General features: G+C 43.2%; 1 protein-coding gene across 15 annotated transcripts in view; it reads right to left on the reverse strand.

Annotated features, from left to right (window-relative positions):
• tjp1b (tight junction protein 1b) overlaps positions 1 to 16,290 on the reverse strand; it is a 58,138-nt gene that overhangs the window by 5,386 nt on the left and 36,462 nt on the right. For 6 of the 15 annotated variants that reach the window (XM_077595270.1, XM_077595269.1, XM_077595265.1 and 3 more), the window contains 22 exons: positions 13,871 to 13,927; positions 13,247 to 13,371; positions 13,045 to 13,147; positions 12,584 to 12,899; positions 11,115 to 11,221; positions 10,370 to 10,538; positions 10,152 to 10,296; positions 9,851 to 9,862; positions 8,971 to 9,104; positions 8,483 to 8,588; positions 7,580 to 7,730; positions 6,129 to 6,237; positions 5,835 to 6,054; positions 5,015 to 5,199; positions 4,834 to 4,929; positions 4,560 to 4,642; positions 4,272 to 4,482; positions 4,086 to 4,186; positions 3,255 to 3,605; positions 2,100 to 2,321; positions 329 to 1,141; positions 62 to 153 (listed from right to left, as the gene is read on the reverse strand). In XM_077595270.1, the coding sequence (XP_077451396.1) occupies positions 62 to 153; positions 329 to 1,141; positions 2,100 to 2,321; positions 3,255 to 3,605; positions 4,086 to 4,186; positions 4,272 to 4,482; positions 4,560 to 4,642; positions 4,834 to 4,929; positions 5,015 to 5,199; positions 5,835 to 6,054; positions 6,129 to 6,237; positions 7,580 to 7,730; positions 8,483 to 8,588; positions 8,971 to 9,104; positions 9,851 to 9,862; positions 10,152 to 10,296; positions 10,370 to 10,538; positions 11,115 to 11,221; positions 12,584 to 12,899; positions 13,045 to 13,147; positions 13,247 to 13,371; positions 13,871 to 13,927 (3,908 nt within the window). The remainder of the gene's footprint in view (positions 1 to 61; positions 154 to 328; positions 1,142 to 2,099; positions 2,322 to 3,254; positions 3,606 to 4,085; positions 4,187 to 4,271; positions 4,483 to 4,559; positions 4,643 to 4,833; positions 4,930 to 5,014; positions 5,200 to 5,834; positions 6,055 to 6,128; positions 6,238 to 7,579; positions 7,731 to 8,482; positions 8,589 to 8,970; positions 9,105 to 9,850; positions 9,863 to 10,151; positions 10,297 to 10,369; positions 10,539 to 11,114; positions 11,222 to 12,583; positions 12,900 to 13,044; positions 13,148 to 13,246; positions 13,372 to 13,870; positions 13,928 to 16,290) is intronic. The other 9 variants (XM_077595268.1, XM_077595280.1, XM_077595276.1 and 6 more) reach the window with 5 other exon arrangements.

Raw genomic sequence — 16,290 nt, forward strand, 5'->3', positions numbered from 1 at the left:
AACAAACTCGAAACTATCCCAAATGCATCTTTTTAATTATCATCTAATGACCCCAATATACCTGTAAGAGGGCCTTTCTTGCTCCAGGTTGCTGAGTGAATTTGCCTTGAGGACAGGACCTGGTGCACTTGAAGGCTTGGGGACATCTGCAGGCTGAAAGACAAGAAAAAAATAAGGATCATTTATTAAGGATTACTGTTGCTGATGCATTTCCTCGAAGGGACAGACAACGTTTCTTATCATCCGCATCCCAGCTGAAAGATGAGTTGAATCCATTAAAAAGAAGAAACCCATTTTTTTCCATTTTGTAATGAGAGTTGAAAATTACCCTGAGAACGGACGATTCTCCTTCCTTCGCCCGGTCCATGGAAACGGAACGTTTATTTTCAAACATCTTCACTCTGTTGAGCACCGACTGCGGTTTCATGGCCGGGTCTTCGTCCGGGTCTTCCCGTTGGAGTGGCGACAACGTTTTGGATCCGGGAGTGCCCGCCGACTCACTCGGGGACGTGAGGGTCTCCGTTTTGGGAGGGAGAATGGGCGCTTCAGAGTTAACGGCGGCCTCGTGTGGCCCCGCCTTGAAGACCCGATGCGGCATGTAGGAAGGCTTTTGACCGGAGTCGCCGTAGTACTGCTTGGGGGGTTCTGGAGAGTTCACCGGAAGGTTGGGGCTGTCCGCCTCGTAAGGGTAGCGGGCATCGTAGCCGGCGGGGAGCGGCGGCGGGGGCGCTTCGTCGTAACGGAAGGGTTTGCCGTGGCGGGCCCCGTATCCCACGGGTAGCGGGTCTTCGTAACGAGGGCGAGGTGGGCTGTAATCCCTCCCGGGCCCGTCCTCGTACGGTCGGGGGTTGTAGCCGACGGGCTGCTGGTGGCCGGGCTGGGAGGGCGAGGTCTGCTGGTCGTAGGGGGACCACTGCTCGTTGTATGGAGGCACACGGGTCTCGTAGCGTACGTGAGGGTCGGCGTTGTGAGACTTTGGTTCGGGGAAGCCGCCCCCGTCGTAACCGTAAGGCGGGTGGTCGTATTCTCGGTATGGCTGCTTGTCCTGGTACGGCGGCTGGTGACTGTAGCTGATGGACTGCTTCATTCCGTGGTTCGCCCGCACAGGATCCTCCATATTGTACAGGTTTTTTTTGTACATCTGGCAAGAAAAGATACGGAAGGAATGATTTGCTTGGCGATGACGCCACGCGTTGAACTGTGCTCGAGGATAGATCGACGGAATCCCCAGCAAAAAATGTTTTTGAAAATTTGAAATTCACTTTGAAAGTCCCACTTTCCAAATGGCATAAGGAACATTGGCAAGGTGCAAATTAGACGAGCAAACATTTGTTCTTTTCAAAAGTTCCGAATGCCCATTTGACAAGATGCCTTTCAAGAATGCTGATCATTCAAAGGTGCTTTCTTTTTGCAGGTTTCACAACCCAAACAATTCTTTTCTGAAAGGCTTCATCTCAAACGTATGATGTGTAGCCTGTAGACAGCAAGTTGAGTTGCGGCACTTCCTAAGGAAGAAAGTTCCCTCGGTATATTCATCAGCTTAGAAAACAGCGCGTGAATAAAAATAAAAAAAAATCAATAAAAAAGCATGTGCCCAAGTTTTCTATTCCATAGGCAGAATAGTTGGAGAGTTATCAAGAGTACTGTCTGCAGGTTAGCTTTCATCATGCACATTCAGTTTGGATCTATAATGCAACGTCCAACTACTGCCACTACTACACGACACACCAACGATAATGCCACTCACTCCAAGTGCTCGTTTGACTCATCTACATAAAGAAGAGAGAGTTAAAAGCTCAAAAAGGAACCCAAAACTTTCATATAGAGCCATGCAAAGGAAGTGAAAAGGCAAGAGTTAAGGCCGGTTGCGGACGGTCTTCACCCCCGGGACGATTCACCAGTCCTTCTGGTCTCGCCATTGTGCATGCGGACGAATACGTCGCACATTGTCTGGGAGCCAGATGCACACGGTGGGCTCGGTGGGTGGGCGATTCATGCAGAGAGCGAGTGGAAAGCGTGTGCGAGAAGACAGGCAGTGAAGACGGCAGACTGAGGCCCAGGCCCGGTCCAAGTGGGCAACCGGTTCAAACAGCGGGTACCTTGGCTTCTGGACCGGGCGCTCCAGCCGGGTGGGGTTCGTATGGTGGCGGTGGCGGTGGGGGACGAATAAGCTCAGGGGCAGGGCTGGGGCTGCTAAGTGAGTCAGCCTGAGGAGGAGCTGCGGCTGCAGCGGGGCCCTCCAGCTGCAAAGCCTCTAGCGGGACAAGCTGATCAACAGCAGGGGGCGCTACCGCCGCTGCAGGCAGAGAGGCCTCCTCTTGCTGTTAAAAGACATTTACAAAGACAGCTCGCCAAGGGCACACAAAGTAAAACCCAACAGCTCCACATTTCCTTCTCGTGACGCCAGCCCAGGGCATTTTGCAAATGTCTGCTGGGATCACGACATAACCCAGTCGCTTCATGTCATCAAAACTACTCGTGTTACCTGATAGTTTACGATCTAAATTGTGTTTATTGCTTAGGCTATGTCCACCATTTTTTTTTACAAAATGTAAACGGTACTTCCACAAATGTGAGACTACCATTTGCTGGCTAAAACCCGGAAACTCTGTGAAAGCCACTCCAAAACAGCTGACTGTTGGGCAATTGGGGTTTCAATGCTTGTGACGACTGAAGAACGACAAAAGAACAGGCAAACAACTTCAAGTGTCTTTCTTCTTCTGATAGTTAATCCATAAAACCTCCAGATTATATCTATTATAACAAAATGATGATACAAGAAAAATAGCGTCTGGTTTTTGGAGGCAAGGATCACATATTTTTCAACAAATATGCCATTTGGAAAACATAATCGTCCTTGCGACCAACAGGTTCGGCTAACCGCAAATTGTGATGCTATTTCAGCACAAATGCGCTACGTAATTTGACGTGATATTATATTACTATACCACAAAATACTATGATGCAATTGGTATGTCAAACCCGTAATAGTGAGATCATGATACTACTTTGTTACTTTTAGCATTGAATATAAGTTTTACCAAAATGTTATGTAGATAAATGGGCTTAAGCGCATACAAAACTCAATACCAGTCGTTTCTTATTCAATGTGTGGACATGGTCTTAGCCGCCAACCGAGATGATAAAAGACATAAAACCCTAATAAAATGTTAATAATATGCGCTAATTTATCCCCCTCCCGCCCCATAGGGGGCCACACCTCATTTGTTTACGATGTTAGCGAGCAACATTACCTGCTGCGGGGACGGCAACTTGAAGCCAGTGGGGTCTATGCGATTCGCCGGGTCGGGCGGCACGGGGTGCTGGTATCCGGGGTAACCGGGGGTGTCCTGAATGACGGGCGGGTCTTCCCTCACGGGCTCGGAAGACCGCGTGATGGCGGGCTCCGTCGGCAGACCGACCTCGTCGTTGAGCGTCTCGTCCAGCTCCTGGTCGGTGTAAGCTCCGCCCTCCGTGTCCGTGTCCTCGTAGTCCGACGTGTGGCGGCTGTCGGTGCTGTACATGGAGTACTCGCTACCTGGCGCCGACAGGTAGGACAGGCGGTCGTCGTGGATGTCCAGGTCGTCTTCGGTGGTGCCGTCCGCCTGGGGAGAAACCTTTCAATCTCTGGATTGGACTTTTTTATAAGGGCTCAATATTAGATTGTCATGACATTGGTAATTCACCCCTTTAGTTCAACTTAGAGATGTAACAATGCCTGTTTCTGGATCAATACATCAAACGGTGAAACAACGATGCAATCAAATCGATCCAAAGGCAAAGCAAGTATGGTTGTCATTCAAATGTTTTGGAAACAAAAATTTCAAAATTGCTTTGTAGTACGTGAAATGTAACTGACGGTGTTAAATATGAACGTTATATCAAATGAAATGAAATGGAGGCCCTTGAATCTGCCTGAAATCGACTGGCGACAGGCTTTGTACTTGGCAGGAAACATCATAAAGAATCTATGGCATCTTATTTCATTCTGCCATTAAATTGGTGATTAAACCACAGGTAATTGTCATGACAGCTTCCTGGCAGCCTATTAAAGATTTCCAAAATCTAGGAAAGCCATTCCTCACCTTTCCCTCAGACACCCACACCAGCTGGTTCTGTTGCTGTTGGATTGTCTCTTTAAGAGCGCCGTACCAACCGTCATTCATATTGTTCAAGTTAATGGTGGCTATAAAAAAACAATTTGGGGTCATTATCGGAAAGGAAAGAACTCGGCTTTTTAGCACCTTGTAAAATTCTCGGTAACCACTCACTGGTGAACAGGTGATGATTGTTCTTCCTCAGTTTGATGGCTCGCTCGTACAGTTTCCTGGCACTTTTCCTGGATTCTGGACACAACCTTGTCCTCATGTTCTTCACACCCTGCTTGTTGTCAGGATTGAGGAAGACTACGATTGGGTACCACTGAGCATAGTTCAGCCTGTCCACGGCATTTGGGGTGATGTCCAACACAGCGTGTTTGTCCTTGAAAAGAGGAGAGAAGAAGAAGAGGTGAGTCCGGGCCATGAAATAAGAACAACCTGTGCAGGATATCCACTCACTCGGTCTATGATTTGTTTGATGGTGTGAAGACGTATGATTCCTGAACTTCTCTGGTCGGTTCCTGCATCTCTGGGCTCGCTCTCTGAAAAACATCAAAAAAGAATTCTCAACTGCTTATCCTCACCAGGCTCGTTGGAGCCTATTCCAGCTGACTTTGGGCACCGGACCTGCGGGATTGGACACCCTGAAATGGTGGCCAACCAATCGCAAGGCAATAAGGGATAACATTACAGCATTAGTCACCATATTGCAGTTTTTGCAGGTTTAACTTACTTGCGAGCTCAAAAAGATCCGGCTCTTCTCTTGCGAGTTTTTCCCGTGCGACGTCGGCAATTGGTCCAAATATGACCACGGGGCGTAAGAAACCAGCTAAAACCAAAATGAGAACATTTGACTTTTCAAAAATTGGATGTGAGATTTGATATTGTGCTCGCTGCAGTTATACATTTGTCACCTTCTCTCAATACGACTCGCTCATAGGCTGGGAACTTTGTCTGAACTGGCTGCGATGAAAGATCTTCTCTGCTTTTCCTGAGGTTCCTCTTTGAACTGCGGAGACCCCGGAACCTCCAGAAGTCTGCCCTGTCGCCCCCGGCTGTTTTGGGGAGTGTATATTGTACGCTGGAGAGCTGCTCCGCTCTGTTGACATATTGCAGGGAGTTAGAGAGCACTTGATGCAAAAGATAATGGATGTGTCATTTACTTGGCATTGTTATTCTCAAATACTGCCAGCTACGATAAGCATTTCAAGGAAATGACAGATTTGAAATATATAAGACGTAACATCCCTTGGTCCATTCATTTTAAATGTCTATTTTTTTAATGCCAAGGCTCCTGCTAATGTCAAAATAGACCAGACACTAGACCACTGAAGGCTCCATTGCATAACCCTGGGAAGGAAGCTTTTTGTTTAATTTTGGGCTGACAGTCGTTTCCTCACGACTTTTTCAGTGCAGAATCCAAAATATATCTTAGTTTGTCTCTACAGATTAGCCGTTTTCGGAAAAACAAATGTAAAAAATGCCATACTTATATGCACTTGTTTAAAAAATAAAAATCCAATTATTGACGTACAATGACAAATGAACAAAACAGGCATGACTACAATTAAAATTTAAAACTATTGTGTTTTTACAAAGGATATGGCTACTTAATTATAACTGTTTACAAGTAGCAAACTGATTACAAATGTGGAATGAGAATCCCAATTTGAGTCGAATCAGAAATATGTCATTCCGGGGAAGTTTTATCAAATTTGTGACGAATAAGATCACCTGTTTTTGTTGGGGATGATTCCCCTCTCCACCTCCTGATGGTTCTTGCCAATGCGGATAGCAAGCCAGGAACCTAACTTGCCATTGTAGAGAGTATCCACCACACGGAACACCTCACCCTTGTTAAAGCTTAAGCCGTATGGAGATTCCTTTTCATACTCAAAGTGGGTCCGGATGTAAAAGGAGTCACCCACATCCGACTCCACAATCCGCCGATAAACTTAAAAAAAGAACCAAATAAAACAGCAATAATTAAACCTGAAGTCATAATATAGCCTTACTCTCTTTACATACCATCTTTCTTCTTTTGAGCCAAAATGGTGACCTCTTCACCTTTAGGAAGATCAAGAAGAAACAGCACAGCCTCCTCTCGGATTATGTTTGCAAAATCGACGTTGTTTACCTGCAATTAAAAACATTAGTTTTTTTTGTCAAAAACGTAAAAGCCAAAATCACTTAGTTTAACTGTACATTCCTAGCTCTGTTCTCCACCTTGCTAGGGAAACTAGTAGTTCTGCAGTGTAAAAATTCAAACCATTCCTAAGAGAGTTGGTGTAACAAAAAGATTTAGAGCAAATTTAAATGCTACACACAGTAGAGAAAACAAGTTGAGTTGTTGTTTGTGCTTTCCAAGTCATTGCTAAGCGACTGGTCAAGAGGAACAAGAATTCTGAACCTGTATCGTTCTTGTACAGGGGGAAAAAAAAGGGAACGCTTAAACTGAATGTACAGACGCTCCCCTACTTACGAACGCAATTGGTTCCGAGCGATTGTTCATAAGTTGAATTTGTTTGTAAGTTGATTCAGTGCTATATTTTTTATTATAATTTATGTTTAAGGCCGATATAAGTATACTGAAGGTTTATATAAGTGCATTTGTATGTTTAAGGCTTGTATAAGTAACACGCATTGGTTTGTACTGAAAAAAAAAACATTTAATAAAATGGAGAGAATATGTACAGTACTGTAGAGAGAGAGAGAGATTTATGTATTAGAAACTGGCCAAAAGAAGCGACCTAATGATGATTGCACAGTTTTCTTCTTTTTTTCATCATAAATGATGCGGTAGCACTGTATGGCATCATTCAATTGATTTGCAAACTTTGTGACACGTTCAATATTTGGGTCCTGCTGCTCCATCTTTCTGTTTAGAAATGGTACTGACAAGTTGTATGCCCGTGAAACGCTCACCACTCTCACGCGCATCAAGCTTCGTTCTTATTGCCACTCGTTTCAAATGAAATGGCTTGCCTCTTCCTTGCAACTCCCTCAATAGAAGCCTTTAGCTTTTTACCAACCATATTCAATATTGGATGCATGAGATATTTAATGATACAAATGAAATAGGTTCTTTGCACACTGGAGATACATTCACGCACTTCCGCATTGCAACGAAGAAGAAGGTAGATGCTGGGTGAGCTGAGCTCTCACAGCGCCAGGCGTCGGTATTAGCGGCGGAAAGAAGTACTACTCCGAAAAAGGCGCGAAATACAAAATTGGACTTGCGAACATTTTTGGACTTAAACGCAATTTGCAGACATGTTCGTATGTACCGTTGTTCGTAAGTTGAATGTTCGTAAGTAGGGGAGCGTCTGTATAATAAAACATTCATTAAGTCAGTTAGGACCCCCTAGTGGCCACACTGAGGAAAGGAAGACAACACATGGAGATGCCAGATTATCCATAACACAAGAATTGTAGAAGGTTTGGTCTGTCTAAAAAATAAAAATAAAAAAACAACGTACCCTGAGAATTTGATCACCCTCCTCCAGGCCCTCCTTTGCAGCTGGGCTATCCTCCAGCACTCCGGCAACAAAGATGCCAACATCATTTCCCCCTGCCAGCCTCAGCCCCACACTTTCCCCCTTTTTGAACTTCACCAGTTTCATGCTTGGCCTGGAAAAAAAAGAGCACAAATAAAACAGTCAAGACTTTATTGCACGAAGGGGGAATTTTCTTTGCTCAAAACAAAGGTTAACAGAGACTACTTTGTTTATTCTTCAATCTTTTTACTTTAATTTAGAGGGCTAGCTAGAAATAAATCAGTTTCAATGGCAGCCCATGAGGAAATAGCGAATTACACGGGTGCACCGGTCAGTTTTTTGGTCGATCACAGACATCAAATGCTATAATTTTAATAGATGACAACACGCACCTGTCATTTCCCAAGAAATCTTGTTATATGGTAAAACAAGAAATCACTTGTGAATTTTAATAGATGACAACACGCACCTGTAATTTCCCAAGAAATCTTGTAATATGGTAAAACAAGAAATCACTTGTGAACTAAGACTATTTTTAAAAATTGCCTATGCAATTGTTGTCCCCAAAACTTATGATTGAACCTGGAAACAACACATCAAAACTAGCAATATTTTGCTATACAAATAGAGAATCACAACGTTTAAGACTTTAAGGCAATTGATAAACTCATTTTCTTTTAAATTGAGCTTATAAATGAAAGTCACTAAATCTTTACTTGAATACTCTGAATATGAGCCAAATGTGAGCATTGACTTGACAACAGAATTGACTCACACAACAAAATACAAAGTGATGGGGCGGCAAAATAAACAGCTAGCAGACTATTTGAAATTGCCTTCACAGACCAATTGATTGGTGCACACTTAGTTTATGATCAAGATTACCGAAGAATGCTGTCATCGTGAGCGACACTTGGCACGGGGGCATCCGACGGGCTGACGGGCAGGTCCACGTCAGGCTGACCGGGCTGAGCGTACACAGGCTTCGGCTCTGTCATTGAAAAGTGAGATGAGTACAGTCATAAGAAATAAGACATAGGAAAGAAAAAAAACACTATAATGGTAAGAGAAAGTGAAGGCACACAATGTCTTGAGCAGGGAGGACAAACAGAAAGGAGGCAGAGTGCTTCAGGCGGGAATGAGACGTCAGACTAAATAAGATCATATGGTTTATTTTCACTTGGCTTCGGGCAAGTTAAGCCTGGCTCAGCAGGCGTCTGAAGCTGAACTTTTTCTTGGAATTTATGTATTAAAAAAGGGGGGGGGGGGTGTAGGGGTAGGAATCAAGATTTGTGACTAAGAGCTGTTCTGTGGAAAATGACACAGAAAACACATTGAGGAAAAAGTGTATTGAAAAGGCTTGTGTGCTTGACCTGGGAGCGGCGGAAGTTGTTTCTCATCTCGAACAAGAGCCGCTTCTTTCGGCTTGGGTAGAGGAACTTCCTCCGGAAGCTTTGCTGGTGTTGAAGCCCCTTTAGATATTCTCTCCTCGTCTCGACTTCTGTGACTGAGGTGGAAAAAAAGAAAATGGATTTGTTCAGTTCACCCGTTTCTGACCTGGGAGAAAGAAAAGCAGGGCTGAATTACACTGAAATAGAAATTTATGGATTCTCTCTGACTCCATAAGCAGCAGAAAAAATAATTACAGAGCAATTTCACAGCTGGAGTAGGAGGCAGTATCTTGGACTTGAAGGTCACAACTTCTCCCTCTTTAATATGTTCTATTTATAGAGCATCTTTATCTTTCTTCTTCAAGGTGAACACACAGACACTTAAGACTGACTGAGTGGAAAGAATGTATGCCTCAACTGAAAAAAAATATCCTCCATCAGATTCACGTAAACACTCGAGATTGGAAACGTCCCAAAATGAAGACATCAACATGCCACCTTGTTTACGTCAAAGGTGGCATGACAATTTATACAATGTTGCCGTATCTGGCTGAGGGATGTCAACAGTTTCGGCCTTTAGAATTACTGTTCCATTGCTTTGGGCCTCACTTAAACACATTTATTTAGTCCCTTCATTAACTTAACTGATCCAGAGACCATTTCCTCTTTTGTATAGAGTTTATCTGTCAAATAAGGACGGGAAAATATTCACATCCTATGTTGCAGTTTACAAAAAAAAAGGTTTGTTTGGAAATTATCTTTAAGACTGTCACAAAAAAATAGAGGTACTTCATAAATTTAAAGTACACTATTACGCTAAACATTACTAGCTACAACTACATCACATTTACATGAAACTTACGGTATTCTCCAACTGGTCAAGAACAGGGAAAAAAAAGTAAATCACATTAATTTTAGAGTAAAATCATATTGAACGATTTAATAAAAATGCTAATTTGGGTCCATGGAAACAAATGTTTCAAAATGATATTGATTTGGTATAAGGATTTATTAGTCTAATAGCTTACTACTAGGGTTAAGGACAAATAATTGACCAGAGCAGCTGAAGGCTGACGAGGCATTTAAATCAAAGACTGTCCAGCATAAATCAAGATGAATGTTCACGTATGATGTAGCATCATTTGTGAGCGTCTGGTCTTTACCTGCCATTGCTTATTTGAGGCGGCGAATGTCTGGAGTGCTCGGAGGGTTCCGATCGTCTGTCTGGAGAGCGGGAGCGGCTGCTCCTAATTCTGTCGTGCGATCGATTGGAATGGTCGGACGCCAGAGAATGAATATCTGAAATGTCTGATAACACACGCACGCGTCGCTGTTAAAAAGCTGCCGCCGGTGAGCGGTTAACGCTTGACGGCGCTTTCACCGTCTCTGTCGGAGGCGTTGGCTGAAGGAATGCTGTCGTCGAGGTCAGGGATGTTCAGCAAGGTCGCCCTGTCGTCCCTCTGAACAACCATTTTTAGCTTGCCCTTTGACCTTTCTATCAGCTTCTTGGCATCAATCAAGGAGAGGTTCTCTGTCACTGTGCCGTTGATCTACGGGAACCACAAGACGGATTGTTATCTACGATGTGACGCTTCCTCCGCAGTCAATCATTTTTTTCGCCCATCGATTGCCACTTAGTAGAGTTTTTAATGTTCATGATTGGACGCAGATCAACAGCAACAGCCGCCATCCCTTCAAGTGAAATTAAAATTCCCTCCTCCACTGCCAGTGATGGCGGTAGACATCCAATCATTTCCACTGAGAAGTGTCAAATGAATTGGACATCTATCGCCGTAAGTGGCGGCCAATGCATTAGAAGGGAGAACAGACTCGATTGAGCGATCAATTGAGAACGTTACAGTTCAGAAAGTACCTGTTAAGCACAAACGGCTATTTTATTTGCAGTGCGAGAACAGAGGGGATTCTGGAGACACATCCGGCTGCATCTGTAAGTGCCGTTATGCAACATTTGACAACACTAAACAGGTAAAAAGACACCAAGCGACTGCTTCTTTTGAATTTGACATCCACCAAACCATCCCTCCCTCCCAAGACACAAGCAACAAATTCAGTCTTTTCATCCATTTTTCACATGATTGGACATCTCCCCGCCAGCCCCCCCTCACCTTCAAGACAACGTCCCCCTCCTGGATGTTTCCATCCCTGGCTGCGAGGCTCTCGGGGGAGATGTCCTTGACGAAGATGTGGCTGGCCAAGCGCAGGCCATATTCTGCTTGGTAAATGACAACAAAGACAAGGTCAGCACACAGTTGACAAAACAGCCCCGTGGAGACCGACTGTGTTCGCCCGCTGCTTCCTCAAGGATTAACAGTAAAGATTAAAGAAGATTAATTCCTGTTTTGACTAAGATTTATTTGGTTAACTTGGGATTCTGCTGTGGGTGGCTGCTTTTGCCTTCCCTGGAAGTTAACCAAAACCTTCTATGCTTTTAATTCACTCTGAAGAAATAAAATTGAAGGTGATTTTTTTTCTGGATTAACAGTTGACTAGAGTATTTTCCAGACTACAAATCACACTTTTTCATAGTTTGGCTTTGCATACGAATACTCAAATGTTGCTTTTGTCACTCTGATCACCAACAGCCTGTTTTACGCTTTGTTTTTTGAGGCTACTATGAAGACCCGAATAATAGTAGGCACTGGAATAATAGTAGGGAGTGGAAAATTCCAAATGAATTAATAATAGTAGGCACCGGAATAATAGTAGGCAGTGGAAAATTCCAAAAATAATGAATATTAGTAGGCACGAGATAATTAGTGTCTAAACAGAACTGCTAATATTGTCATGCTTTAAGCATGATATGCGCACACGCATTCCCCTTTCACACGAAACAGGAAATGATTAAATCATTTCCTGTTTCGTTATTTAAGCAGCTATGAGTCATAGCGCTTGGGTCCGAATACATTCACGGTCGCGTCACGACAACGCGGCGCGACCATAACACTTTTACGTGCACCCTATGTGAGTAAATATGTGCCGCGTTGCATTTGTACGGTTTTCTATTGCTTAATACGGGGAATTCCAATCATTAATACGGGGAGGAATTGGCCCAGGTTGACAGGTATGACATTGTAATTATGTATATTGCAACTCTACCAGTGGCAATTGCACATTCTTACTAGTACTAGTACGTTAGTAAAAACAGCACGTGTGCTTTACACGTAGAAAGTTAATGACATAGAACAATGTTGCTGCTGCACGGACTTAATTGAGGCAAAAATTAATAATCGTAGGCACCCGAATAAGAATCGTAGGCATGCGAAAATTTGAGTTGAAAAAATAATCGTAGGCATACAATTATTCGGGTCTTCATAGTATAGTTATGTGAAAAATGTCAACAAATGCCTATTTAGCCCTGCTGTTCTCCATGTTACTTTTGTTACTTTAACATATATTTGTTCTTGGTTTCTGCTGAAATAAAAAATTGCCCCCACAAAAATGCAATGTATACTCGAGTGCAATTTATTTATATATATTTTTTTTCATTTTCATTGTGTATTCTTTGGCTAGTGCGACTTATGTAAAAGACAGAAATGGTCAATTTGGCTTCTATCTCCGACTTTGTGAGCCTCACCTTCATTTTTGCGCGATTTGACCAGCGTGACTTTGGCGGGCCGAGGAGGGAGGTTGTGCGAGCGGCGATCCGAACGCGGCGAGAGACTCCTCTCCCGCGAGCAGCTACGTTCACGTTCGCGCTCCCTCCGGCCGCAGCTCCTACCGCTGCGTCTACCCATGGCTCCTCCCATGCCGCTGTACGCCCCGCTCCGTCCGCTCCGCGTCTCGTATATCTCTTCGTCATAACTATCCTCTTCCTCGTCGTGCTCCGACATGGTTTCCCGTTCCCCGAGACGACCCATGGGGACGTGCACCTTCCTCTTCCGTCTGATTGTCTACTCAAAATAAAAAAAGATATTGCAAAGGATCGGTACCAGAACCAATTTCATAACTCACACTTAGCTCCAGGGAGTTCCATTTTCTATTTTTGGAATTACTGGAATACTACGCTTCAAAACACAATAGTACGATTGAACTCACAATTTTGGCAATTTTCCCACTTTTACGAAGCTGCTGCACTGCATACGCATGCTCCACATTATCCATGGACACAGCATTGACCATGACAACTCTGTCATTTTCCCTAAGGGTGGGTAAAAGAAGAGGAGACATTCTGGAGTCTTTCTGGATCAGATTGTGTAGCTAAATAAGGAATAGATAAACTATGGAATGAATAACTTACTGCAGTAGGCCTTCTGCTGGGCCGCCTTTTAGCACATCCGAGATGACGATGGAGGTCTCGCCACTTTGAAAATGAGGATTATCTCGGCCTCCTGATATGGCTATCCCGAAGCCAAACCCTGGTGCCTGGATTCACAAATAAATACAGAATAAAGCTCATTTATTTGTATTGATATTAACAATGTTTCTGTTTACAACTGATTAAAGGCAATTTCTGAAATTTTGATTTTTTTCTTGTTGAGGGACGGTTATTATGCCATTTATGCTTTCTTCTAAAGTTTTCAAGGAAGATCTTTACAGTAATCACTCGAATATCGCGGCTTCAACTTTCCCGGTTTCACTACATCGCAGATTTGTTTCTGGGGGAATCTTAATTTTTTGTTGTTGTGTAAGTTCCTAAAAATGTAAAAATCCATGCTGAAACTTGCAAGCGGAAGCCCCTCCCCTGTCCTCCGCTTGCTACTAGGACTCAGCACTGAAGTAAAAAAAAAATCTTTTATTTTATTTTTTAAATTGGGGTGACCCTACTTCACGTTTTTTCGTTTATCGCGGCCATGTCTGGTCTACATTAACCGCGATAATCGAGGGATTACTGTACATGTCAAAGTTAGCAAAGAATACTCACCCTGTGCAGTGTTACAGTGTGCTGTTCCCAAATGACAGTCTCCTCCATTGCTGCGCTCTAGAAGACAAGGACAACAGATCACTTAACTCAACAGACCAAACATAAATGTCATAAATAATATTCTCACCGCAAAATTCAACTCATTTTACAATGGTCCCCCCAAAATCCCAGTATTGGGCACAATTATATGATTGATTAACCAGTAATACAAAATATGAAGGTCAGAGATGTATATATATTGCATGCTTTTTGTTATAGAACTCTTTCGTTTCAACAAATTATGACCTTTGACCTAAAAACGTATCCCGTACATCAGGGGTGTCAGACTCGGGTTGGTTCGTGGGCCGCGTTAAGGTCAACTCAATTTCATGTCGGCCGGACCATTTTAGATAAACTTAGATAGACTTTTTATAAATGGATTAAAAGGCCTGAATATTGAGTTTTTTATAGATCTAAAACAATGTTTATTTTAGCTTTTTTTTAAAATATATTTTTAGATTTGACAAAATGATTTTTGAACTAAAAACTGAAAAAATGAATTAAAAAATTACAATTATTGATTTAAAAGGGGGAAAATCAGGAAATTTAATATACATCTATACTCTTCATTTTAATTTGATCCTAAAAGAGAAAGTCGGCACTCATGATTTACTTTCCCGGGCCACACAAAATGATGCGGCGGGCCAGATTTGGCCCCCGGGCCGCGACTTTGACACGTGCCGTACATTATCCGAGTAGAAATGGCAGGACAGTCACATTTTTATGCCATTCTCTCTTGTGACAATGACATGCCACAAATGAAATTCTGATTGCCCGTCAGTCAACTGACACCGCAATTTTACAAAATTACTAAACAAAAATGAGACCACGCTGAGAGAGCCAATGATATTTAAGTACAGCCTCGGTCACGCTAACCCCCTGAGACGATGAGATGAAGGTCAACTCCTTCAATTGGAAGGGCAACCTTGTCCTCAGTGCATCCAGCACTCCTTCTTGAACTGATCTCTGCCCTCCCCACTTGATTTTTAATAGCTCTTACAAAACTTCATATTTCATATTCGGATTACTGTTACTTTGACGTTCGCAGCAACGTCGAATCTATTCACATCCAACACAGCAACCGGACAATGTTTTGGCTAACAAGACTCTAACTGAGATACCCAAAGGCATAAATCGCCACAAGCAAGGGGCCCCTCACGTTCTTGGCCTGGCAGCCATAGTTGTTAACTCCTCATGCCGCTTTTGGCACAAAAAGAGGGAGAGAGCAAGTTTAAATGAGAACAGTGCTTCTCCCACGCCGTCCCCAAGCCTTCTACATATAGTGCACTGCAGCAATTGTGCGCGATGGGGGGTGGGCGAAAGACATCGGAATATTAACAAGACTGCAGAAAAGAGCAAATTCCAACCAACACTCTTTAGGGAAGGTTAATTTACGGCCACGTCCAAACAGCTCAGCGCCGTGGAAACACAAAGAAGTCAAATAGCTGTACTAAGTCGAGGCAAACCTGATACTTGATTTCACAACGACATTTCGACCCAATTAATGTTTCTCATTTGGGCACACAAAGATCCAAGCGGAGTAAAAAGTTCACAAAATTGATTGGAATCCAATCTGAAGTACTTTCTTTGCTTTGGTCTCAGTCTTTCTCCATTTTGAGGGACACCTTCTCGTTTGAAGGCGTGCACGTTGGGGTTTTGTCCTGCAGCGTTCGTTGCTCGGGTAACCCACAGGGAGCATTGTAGTGTTTTTTAAGCAGCCTGACATTTGCAGTGCTTGTCAGGAATTGGATTTATGAACTAAATTGACTTTTTACAGTTTAACTTTGGCGAGTGAACGTGGTGGGCATCCATTCATTTTGACTGGTTTTCGTTTTCCCAGTATGTAAATAGTGAGGGAATCATCACTAAATCTTATTTTCATGATGCATGAATGATTATTTCAGTGTCATTGACAGCGATTAGAGGTTCCACATATATTCCGTAAATTCAAACACAATAACATTTGTTTTACAGGATTGTCATCATTTTTAAGGAAACCTCCATTTAAATAAATAGTGATAAGCAATCCAAAACCATGTAAAAGACAAACCATAACAAAATGAAAATAAAGTCCAATAGTTGTTGAGTCGGCGCACTGACTGACATGTTTTTGTCCCGCCTGAGAAAAAATAACGGGTGCCAACGCAAGCCTCGTGCTACAAGGCAGAGCCAATGCTGGCAGCATGACCGAGACACTCGGGCCATGCTTGGGGGATTACGACCTGGCAACTTGGGAGCAGGCACAACACAGATGGAAGACACAGCTGACTGTAGGGTTGGGCAATATTGCCTTGAAGTGAAATGAACAATTTTGCCCATTAAAAAAAAAGCTCAGTTTGAAATAAATACCAAAAGTATGCAATTGATGTCAATTGTCAAAA

Source organism: Stigmatopora argus, chromosome 3 (genome assembly GCF_051989625.1).
Source record: "Stigmatopora argus isolate UIUO_Sarg chromosome 3, RoL_Sarg_1.0, whole genome shotgun sequence".
NCBI lineage: Eukaryota > Metazoa > Chordata > Actinopteri > Syngnathiformes > Syngnathidae > Stigmatopora > Stigmatopora argus.